Source organism: Lacerta agilis, chromosome 13, assembly GCF_009819535.1.
Source record: "Lacerta agilis isolate rLacAgi1 chromosome 13, rLacAgi1.pri, whole genome shotgun sequence".
NCBI classification, from domain to species: domain Eukaryota; kingdom Metazoa; phylum Chordata; class Lepidosauria; order Squamata; family Lacertidae; genus Lacerta; species Lacerta agilis.
This window is the reverse complement of record NC_046324.1, coordinates 693,743-704,553: the sequence shown is the minus strand read 5'-3', so window position 1 is coordinate 704,553 and position 10,811 is coordinate 693,743. Positions and strand designations below refer to the sequence as shown.

The 10,811-nt window shown below is 46.5% G+C and overlaps 1 protein-coding gene across 2 annotated transcripts in view; it reads right to left on the bottom strand.

The window, feature by feature from the left end:
• Positions 1 to 158: 158 nt before the first annotated feature.
• Positions 159 to 10,811, bottom strand: part of CIB2 (calcium and integrin binding family member 2) — a 37,183-nt gene continuing 26,530 nt past the window's right edge. Inside the window, exons 4-6 of one of the 2 annotated variants that reach the window (XM_033167449.1) lie at positions 8,236 to 8,383; positions 5,409 to 5,604; positions 159 to 338 (exon numbers count right to left, since the gene is read on the bottom strand). In XM_033167449.1, coding sequence (XP_033023340.1) covers positions 317 to 338; positions 5,409 to 5,604; positions 8,236 to 8,383 — 366 coding nt within the window. In that variant the 3' untranslated portion in view covers positions 159 to 316. Of the gene's footprint in view, positions 339 to 5,246; positions 5,290 to 5,375; positions 5,605 to 8,235; positions 8,384 to 10,811 lie in introns of those variants that run through there. The other variant, XM_033167447.1, reaches the window with a different exon arrangement.

The following is a 10,811-nucleotide window of genomic DNA, read 5'->3' as shown; positions in this document are numbered from 1 at the left end:
TATAAAAATCGCAGGGAGACACACTGAGCAGCATCTGGTCTGGTTAAAACAATGTGGCCACCCACCCCACAACTTTTCATCTGCCTGGCACATCACTGGTCAACGGTGAAGGTGGGAGAAGCCAAGGTTCATTCCAGAGAGACAGCTTCTTCTCTTCGTTACTGTGATACTCTGAGATTTGTTCACTCCTCTGTTAAAGAATTCAGAGGAGGGGGCGGACATGTAGGCCCCCTCCCCCTGCAAACACGCGCAGTGCTTGAGATTCAGAGAGGCAGGACAGGCATCAAATTATTCCCAGCAGCTCAGCCCAACATTTTCAGATTCGTATATGGAAGGTGCTGCAGAGACATAAACAAGATTCAAGGTAACAGCAGAACAGAAGCATCGCTTTGGAAGAGCCGGCAAAGGTGAGATACATGTGCAATAAATAAATGAAGTCCAGACAAAACTCAAGTGTGTGTGTAGTGGATTAAATATTCTGTCACAAATATCTGAACGGTGGGCTCACATCTCGAAGCCCCCCCTTCAAATACTCGCAACACCCCTGGGTAAATAGCACCTTGAATTGTACATGAAAGCAAACTGGAGACTGGTAAAGTTCATAGAACCATAGAATTCTGTTGTTGTTGTTTGAATTTATATACTGCCCTATACCCGGAGGTCTAAGGGTGGTTCACAGAATTCTAGAGTTGGAAGGGACCCCGAGGATCTAGCTCAACCTCAGCTGTGCAAGGTGGGAATTGAACCTGCAACCTTGGCATTATCAGAGGAGCTGCTGTCGGTCAGTAGCTTGGCTGCCACTTTCTGCACTGGCTAAAATAGCTTCCAAGGGCAACCACATAGCCATGCAATGCAGTAATCAAGCCAGGTTGATATCAGGGGCTCCAATAACCCCGGGCAAGGCACTGTCTGTCTCTGTTGAAGTTATTGCTGCACCACCTGTACCAATCCATACAGATCTGTTTTTAAAAAAATAAAAAAGAGTTTTAGCTTCCACAATGATTTATAAAACAATTTCCTGTGGAAAATGTAACCAGTCTTGTAGAACAGAACACTTAAGCCGTGGCCAGCTCTGAGTGCTAATGGGTCCATTAAAATACAAGCCGCCTCAAAATGATAACATTTTTTTAAAGTGAAATAAACCTACAGGGATCAAATTTTCTGAACCAGCCACTGCCTCAGTCATTTACAACTTATTCCTACTTCTGGACTCTGTCCAGCACAGACAATTTCCTCTGTCCTGGCCAGCTATTAGAGCAGAGGGATGGGTTGCCGTTGGAGTTGTTGTTTTTTTCTTTTCAATTTTCCTCTTCCCCACTTATAGGGAAGGGCTGCAGCTCCATGGGTAGAGCATCTGCTTTGCATGCAGAAGGTCTCAGGTTCAATCCCTGGAATCTCCAGGTAAGACTTTAAACGTCTCCCATCTGAAACCTTGCAGAGCTGTGGCCAGTCTGGGTGGGTCACGCGGAGCTAGATGGACCAATTGTTTCATTGGTGTTTTATATTTCCTGTCACCTGTTGTCCACTGTGGATATGGCCAAAATCTGGATTTCCTGCATTGAGGTGGGTTGGGAGTGAACTAGATGACGTACCAGATCCCTCCAGCACTTCTATGCATATCTGCTTTTGCAAAACAAAACAAAAACAAAAAAGATTTCAAAGAGTGAAATCCTTTCTAAAATATGCACATAAAAACTTGGAACAGAGAGGCAATCATGATCTGGTAAGTTCCCTGTGCAGTATAAACAAAGGCAGCCCAGATGTACTGAGATGAAGCTGACTAATATTACAAGGAGTAATGAAAGTAACAATATACAGAAGCAGCAGGACAGTAACTCAAAGATCCTGGGTTCCTGTGGCGCCAACTCTTCCTCTTTTATGGAGTAATTTAAAACCCTCTGGGATTGCTGTCATTCTCGGAGATAGCGTGCACTTAGTGGGGAGGGATTATAAAGGCCAGTCCAATATTTTGGATGCAAAAGACCAACATATCCACACAATACATTTAAAGCACATTTACCACAGCTCCCCCACCACAGAGAGAGATTCTTGGGAAGTGTAGTTTACCCCTCACTGGGTTACAATTCCCAGCATCCTTAACAAGCTACAGTTCCCAGGATTCTTTGGGAGAGAGCATGTGCTTTAAAAGTGTGTTTAGAATGATTTGATCAACTCTGCCTAGTCAAGCTATCTGTCCAGATTGTGACCCAGAGCCACTGTGCTGGCTCAACAATAAATCCATGGCGCCAGAAGGCCTACATTTCACAAGCAGCTGGGGGGGGGAGGGTTGGTCAGCAGGTGTTTGGACAGCACCTCTTTAAAGTGCAGAAGGGGATTGGCAGGAGGCTCACATGACTGAATCCATGTACCCCAAATGTCCATGCACACAGAAATCTAGCACGTTGGAGAGGAGGCCAATCTAGAACTCTTCACCCTGCCATTTACAGGAATTATCTGCTGTTTCTAAAGTTCAATGGTGAGTGTGGATCCTTATGTTGTCAAACCAACATTCTTGCATACAATGCAATGGTTTCATCTGTTTTTATAATTGTACACTATACTATTGTAACCCATCCTAGGACCTCTAGATAGATAATGACAGGTAGACAAGAGAGAAGGCAACAATGAATTTAACACAACGAAGTTAGAGTGCTTTCTCCTCCACCCCAATCCTCATCCCTAATCCTTCCATGACTATTTGTTTAATTTGCATTTAAATAGTGCCTTCTGGACATTGCATCAAGGAAGTTCATTTTTTAAAATTAAGGACAGCCAATTAATTTAATTTAATAGACATGAATGATGCAAAGCAGGCGAAAGGGGAAGAATCAAATGAGCAAGTTTGGTGATCAGGGTCAGTGCATGAGACAGTTCTGGAAAAGCGCAATTAGTCCCAGCTAGATGGGTGAAGAAGGAATTCTCACAGGCTCAAATTGGAGTCAATAATCCTAAAGCTGATCAACCAATAGTTTGATTCAACATAAGGTGCCTTCCTATAATTGGCAGGCCTGTAGTTCAATCCCAAAGCACCCTGGAACTGTAGTTCAGTGGAAAGTTGAGTGAATTCCTGAAAGAATCCTTGCAGCCGCCCCCCCCCCCAAATAAATAAATAAAATTTGTGGTTCTTTGGGTGAATTACCAGTACCTATTCCGGTAATGTTGACTATTTCAGTTCCGAGAAGGTGGCATTTGAACCACAGCATTTGATTTATCAATCCTAATTTAATTAATGTTTTTCAACCCAATACACCACTTAAGCACTAAGAACTGTTTGGGGAAAGGCTGTGCTGAAACTTTGAATCTTGTTATACCTGTAATTGCATTCCCCCATTAAGCAATTGCCAAATAAGAAAGAACCCAAACTCCGGTCTTTTGCTACTACCTCTTGGGCAGCCCTGTCTAGTGGTGTGTGTGTGTGCAGGCATGTGCATGTGCTGCTGCCCCACTGCAGTGATGCTAAATTCCTGGATTTCTTACCTTCACCTCACAGGAGAAAAACCCTATCTTCAAAAGGAACTTGCAAGTTTCATCTGGAGACATCTGAACGGTGGCTTTATCCTTTTCCTATCTCTAGGGTGTTGTGGGGCAGAATGCAGCCAATGGTCTGTAGCCACCATTCTGTGTCCACTCGTGCAAGAATACTAGCAGGTGCAAAGAGGAATTCAGTACAGCCGTTGCATTAGGTTAAACCCATTGAACAACCCTCTATGGCACCACAAAATTGCCAGCAACTTGCTTATGGTAGATGTTCTCTTGCTTAGCTACATTCCACTGGTGCAAAGCATTTCACTGACACAGTGAGTGCAACTGCTAAGTGACTTTAACTTGGCACTACATTGGCTACAACCCAGTATCTTCAGGATCCTGACTGCACCTTCCTTTATGCTCTGCTCCTCCTCTCCACACATCTGCAGACAACGCTACAGAAGCAATGCCCTCATCCCATCCTGAAAGGGAAGCCTGCTCCCATTTGAATGATGGGGAAAGCTGCAGAAAGAAAATTTAAAATTCACGGCATGTAGTTCTCTAAAAGAAAACTATATGAAAATAATGTATAGACGGTATTTAGCACCTGTAAAACTTGCTAAGATGTATAAAAACTCGTCTAATTTATGTTGGAAATGTAAAGAAAAAGAAAGAACGTTTTTTCATATGTGGTGGACATGCAAAAAGGTAAAGGGCTTCTGGGAGATGATATACAATGAAATGAAAAAAATGTTTAAAAATATGTTTGTTAAAAAATCTGAGGCCTTTTTACTAGGAATATTAGGAGATGAAGTGCCAAAGAAGCAAAACAGACTATTTATGCCTGCGACCACAGCTGCCAGAATGCTACTTGCCCAGAAGTGGAAAGAAGAGGACATCCCAACGAAAGAAGAATTGAAGACTAAGATGATAGACTATGCCGAAATGGCAAAATTAACTGTGTAGATCAGGCACCAAGATGAAGGAAAATTTAATCAAGAATGGGGAAAAATATAGAGTATTTTAAAGAACACAGTAAAAATGTCAAAACATTAGCAGAATTATTGTAGCATTTACAGGGGTGTAGGAAGGCTCCTCGGTACCCGGGGTGGTGACCAGAATCACCCCTTGGGGCGGGGACACAACGTCACTGCAGCTCCAGCCCCGGCAGCGGGGGAAAAGCCCTTGCCTGCTTGCCTTGCCTTTTCTTTTTTTAAAGGGGCTTCTCTCCCCACTGCCGGGTGGAGCCGCCCGCAGGGGCGAGGGGGGCCAGCGAGGATGGGGGGGTGTCACCCTTGTGACACTCCTCCTCTTCGCTGGCCGCCCCGGCAGCGGGGAGAAAAGTCCTTTTTAAAAAGCAAAGCGAAGGCAAGCACCCTGCTTGCCTTGGCTTTTCTTTTTTTTAAAGGGTTTTTCTCCCCGCTGCCGGGCAGAGCCACCCACAGGCGCAAGGGGCAGGGTGGGCCAGCGAGGTTGGGGTGTCACCCTTGTGACAAGCGTGACACCCCTCCTCCTCGCTGGCCGCCCCGGCAGCGGTGAGGAAAAAAAGGAAAGCAGGCGCCAGGAGCTGGCTAAGCCAGCAAGTGCGGCGGTGCCGATTGCGGGGAGCGGTGCCCCCACCCCAAATGTTACCCCCACCCCAGGGCGCTGCCCAGGGCGGCACGCCACCACCCACCCACCCCTCGCTACGCCCCTGAGCATTTATGGACTAAAGGTAAAATTAGCATGTGAAAAAGAATGTGAAATTAAGTGAAGAAAAATAGTTATATGCAAAGAGAATAAAAGGGGGAAATTGAAACTAGGGTGTGAGGGGAAGTCAATCAACGTAAATATGATATGTTAAGAAAAATTGTGGTTATCAGAAAAAATGAAAATAAAATATATATTTAAAAAAAGGACAGCCTGCTCAATTCTGGGAGCATTGCAAATGCTTATACATGTACCTGAGGAAATCAGGTGCTTTGGAAATCATGTTTTCAAAATCAGAAAATCCAAGCTTGCCATCACCGTCCATATCAGCTTCGTCAATTACTTTTTCGCAGACCAGGCTCACCTCTTCCTCTGTGAGCTCTTCTTTTGTCAAATTGTTGAGGGTTTTTTCCAGATCAGATTTACAAATGAAGTTGTCTGTGTTAAAATCTGGGCAAGCAAAGATGGAAGAAAACAGGTGGTCAATGTGCCTCTTCTCCAAGGACACTGTGAGCCCAAAGGCAACCCCTGGATGGCAGGTGAAGAAAGGATGTGTGGACATTATCTCAGTCAAGAATATCAGAAGAGCTCTGCTGGACTGAACCATTCATCCAGAATTCTGCTTCTGAAAAGCCCACCAATGGGGACTGGAATTGAGAAGGAGGCATGAAGGTCCCATCACGATTCATGGGTCACATCCAGATCATAATTCAAATCAAATTTAAAGCACTTGGCTTTGGGAACCATAGTTTGCCCCCTCACAGCTACAGTTCCCAAGATGCCTGGGGGAAGCCATGTGCACTCAGTGTATGTTGTGGGTGTAGCCACAGTTCAGAGCTGTGGAGAGACTATGACTTGACCTGCTTCCTGCCCCTGTTCACGGCTCCACATCCACTTCACGGCCAAGGGAAGGCTCAGGTCCAGGGGCGTAGGGAGCCGCTTGGCCACCCGGGGCGGCACCCCCCTGGGGGCGGGACACCGCTCCCTAGCATGCACCCTGACATCATGACGCATGCGCTGTGACGTCACAGCGTGCGCACATCCCACATGGACTGTGCATGTGCGGACAGGCACAGTCCACCCAAGATGGCGGGCGCGAGTGGCCGGCACCCCTCCCAACCGTGCGGCGCTGCAAGTTTTAAGGCTGCAGCACACAAACAGCAACACAGGCACTGTGATGCTGTACATGCGCTGCAGCCTTAAAACTTGCCGCGCCCCACAAGTGTCACCTCCCAGGGCAGTACCCGGGGCGGCCCGCCCCACCCCCACCCCCTTGCTCCGCCCCTGCTCAGGTCTGTGGCCCTGAAGGCTTTACAGCACAGGGAGGGTTTTTTCCACAGAGTTTAGAGCTACAGGGGCGACTTTTCCAAGTAGCCATTAAGTGACCATTACAGTCCTCCACAGTTCCACTTTACAAAACAGCAGGCCAAGGGGGCAAATTCGGCAGGTGTTGGCCGCTCTACACCAGGTGCTTGCCGATTAATCTTGCAAATGCATAAGAGAATGGCAATTAAAAGGGCATTGTGTGGATTTGTTTTATTGTCTTTGGCCCAAGAAGCAGGATTAGCATCAGCCCTATTTAATTATAGAGCTGCAAAATGACATTTAGCATGTTGGGTAATTGACAGTAAAACAGTGGGCGTGGATTTATTTGCATAAGCTCTGGCATCTGGTGGGTCATTCTGCAATAAAGAAAATAAATCAGAAAGCGTTTAAAAAAAATATTGGGCCCCCACCCGAAAAAAACCGCTTTGGTGAAATTCAAAAGCAGCTGTTATACTAAACCAATTATATGCTTCTGAGAATGTTGCTTCTCAGAAGCCCGAGTTTAAAAAAAAAGAAAAAAAGATTTGCATTTGTTCCATAAGACAAGAGCGAATGCACAATTTCCAACTACATGGCACCCCCAGGAAGCAGAGGGCATCATAGAGTTGGAAGGGACCCTTGAGGGTCATCTAGTCCAACCCCCTGCCATGCACTTTACCTATGAGATCGCCTTACTTCATATATGCCCATTCAGCTGCCAGAGGTGTCACATAATATTCATTCCACATTGTAAAAATATCTGCATTTTAGTGCGGCAGAACCTGTACTTTGGAACTCCCTGCCTGTTGACCTCGGCCTTCACTGAACTCTTTCTGCCCCTGCTAAAATCTTTTTGTGTAGACAAGCTGTGACGGATTGGCCCTAGGGTGGAGGAGGTATGACATCCCAGCGCAGAAAGAGTTAAGCCACCTTCATTTTGACAGACAGTTCATCCTTTGGGGGCGGGGCGATCCCCGTTTAAAAGGAGGGATGGAGGGTGTGTGTGGAGACAGGGAGAAGAGGCGTGTGGGGCCAGGATAGTGGTGGTTAGGCTAGGATACGATGAAGATTAGTCAGTCATACTGAAAGAGTTTACATTCTAGATGTAACTAAGCTGATGAACTATTGAAATACGTGAAACATGATGTTCTGAAATAAATAAACACTTGTTTTTGTTGAGCCAAGATAAAAGAGGCATTTATTTGGTCCAGTGATATATGGATGCTCATGAGGAGGTGAACTCAGGGAAAAGGCAAAATTGACCTGCAGGGTGATAGTTTGTGTCTTGGAGTTTCACTCAGGAGGGGCAAAAGGGCAGAAACCTCGGTAAGCCTACACAGTTACTAAAAGGGTTTAGCTAACTGACGCAGTGAGAGAGTGACCCGGAACTGATAGAGCTGAGAGGTATTCTTAACCCAGGAGCCCAGAGCAAAATATTATATATATATATATATATAACACACCACGACAGCTGGACAAGAGAACTCCGTTACTAAGTTATCCCTAGTTATAATAAAAGGGGATTATCCAAACAGACGGACCTCAAGAATCGAGGGCTAGTTGGCAGGGAGGTTTGTTGCACAAGCCTACACAGATATGTAGAACTTGGTTGTGTGTTTTAATCTGTTCTTAATTTATCACTCATTTATTTATTACATTTTTATTTACAATTAAGCAGTGTATAAATTTTATTAAATAGAAATCTGAAATGGACCAAAACAAAATTCCCATCCCTTCTGTTCGATGTTCTAACCCAGTGCCAATTCCTCTCCTTACCATAGACCTTGAAGGCGTAGATTGCTTTTAGCTCTCGAGGGGCCGTTTCACTGAGTACAGAGAACATGTCAACAAAGTCATTGAAGCTGAGGCTCCCCTCGTCATCGTCAGAAAAGGCATGGACAATCCTTTCCCGGAAGGGGTTCTCCTGCAGAAAGAAGAACGCATGAGCAACTTGCAGATTTGCTTCTCTTTTAAAAAGAAACCAAAAAAGGGGCAGCACTTTAGCTGAAACACTCATTTAAAGTCTCTCTGTATCACCCAAAACAAGTGTACAACCAGGGCTTTCCCCCAGGGGGTACTCAAGGGTATGCAGTACCAGCACCTCTTTTTTGTTGTTAAAAAGTCTGGCACTTATGGTAACAACTTCATGGTGAGTACCGACACCTATGGGGGGGGGGACACTGCATACAACCAAATACAAAATCCCAGTTATAAGAAATTACTCTGAATGACTGGTCAAGAGATGACTGGTCAAAAGTACATTTCAACACTAAGTTTTTCTCAAGCTCCTGCAAATAATGGGTGGTTTTCAACTCCTAAGGAATGACTAGTTGCACAGGTAAAGATGCAAATGTCAGACAGCTGGAGCCTCTAAGTTAACTGGTGGAAAAGAAGCATGAAGGTGGAGCTGCAAGAATAGGAAAGCTTTTCCAGGCTGGGGGCCTGAGGTTCCTACCCATGTCCCAGGGCTTCCCCTTCAAGACTTCCCAAGTGGCAGAACCAGGAACAGCCTGCTAGTGGTACAGGTGCCCCGGGTGAAAGCCCAGTGGTTCATGGGAGATGTAGTTTTCAGCACAGCAGGGTAGGGACAGACTTCATTTTCCCCAGGCACCCCCATCCCTACTCTTACTACCACCCAGGACATCAGGAAGGGAAACAGTAGTGTTTTGGCAAGTAGCGGGGCTGGGAAGGAGTTTGTTCAGAGGGTTAGAGAAAACAGGCAGGCAGGGCAGCAGGGAGCAGAGATTTTAGGACTTGTTGTGAAGCCTGTCTCACCAAAGCTTACATCCGAGCCCAAGTTGGAAAAGCAGTGTATCACGGGAAGCTGCCTTCTGCTGACTCAGATAGTTTGCACATCACTCTCAGTCCCGTCTTGCACTGACGGCCACAGTTTCCCAAGGTTTCAGGAAGAAATATTCTCCTAGTCCTACCTGGAGAAGTAAGGAATTCAACTGGAGACCTTCGGCCTGCAAAGTCTGTGCTCTCTCTCTCCTTCTCCTAGATGAGCTCCCTCCCCAGGTGGATGAGCCCCATCTGCCCCTCACTTCCCTCCACAGCACAGGCAGAAACTGCCTTCTTGAGCGTTGGACCCACTCTTGGTCTCATCCACTCAGTCCGCCAGTTCCAGCAACACAGGAAGCTCCCTTGTACAGAGTCAGGCCATTGGTCCATCTCCTTCAACACTGTTTACACTGACCGGGAGCAGCTCTTTTGGGTTTTAGGAAGGGTATTTCCCAGCCCCTACCCTGCCTTGCACATGTTCCATACCGCTTCCTCTAAAGTGATGCCAACGTGGCCACACAAGGCACATTTCTTTTCTTGCAGTCCCTGTACACAAGTCCCCAGCCAGTCCACAGGGAGGATGGACCAGGCTGGGATGAAACAGTAAGACATGCCTTTCCATTGCAAGAAGCAGAGCAGAGCCATTTGCCGTCTCCCCCCATGCCCAGGTTGGAACGTGAGCAGCAGCCGCCTGAAGAGTTATTATCTGCACCCAGGACTTCAGCAGCCTCTCTCTTCTTTCCATGCCCCTGCATTACCACCAACTGCTTTCTCTTACAAAGAGAGCCAGTGTGGTGTAGTGGTTAAGAGCGGTAGACTCGTTATCTGGGGAACCGGGTTCGCGTCTCCACTCCTCCACATGCAGCTGCTGGGTGACCTTGGGCTAGTCACACTTCTCTGAAGTCTCTCAGCCCCACTCACCTCACAGAGTGTTTGTTGTGGGGGAGGAAGGGAAAGGAGAATGTTAGCCGCTTTGAGACTCCTTCGGGTAGTGAAAAGCGGGATATCAAATCCAAACTCTTCTTCTTCTTACAAAGGAGTGTATTACCACAGGATCCAGTTACGGCAATGGCAGTTTGCAAACTGATGAATTAAGGACACTCAGAAGCAGGTAATGAACCTAAATCGTACCACAGGGCTGCACTCTTATACCAGGGGGCCCCATGCAGTCTGCCAACAAATGTTATCTGGCCCCCAGGTGACCCTACCTAATTTTAATTGAAGTGCAGAGAAAAAAATGCCCACAATTTCATTCATTTGGGGGAATTCCCCCCCCCCAAAAAAAGTTGAAAGAGTTGGAGAATATTGGGGTGCTCCAATGCATAAAGTGGCTACTCAGAGGTCTGGATCATACAGTCAGGAACACCTGCATCCTGCTCTCCTGGGCCAAATTCCTCCCCTTCAGAGGGTGATGCCATGGACTCTGATGGAGTGGGATGGGTGAAGCAACACTCATGTCTGCTTGTGTGAGTTGACAACCTGAGCTCCACTTCAAGGTGCGACCCTGAAATTGAACTCCTGCTGAAAATCCTCAACTGGCTGCAACTTCCACCTGGAACCCAACAGTGTGT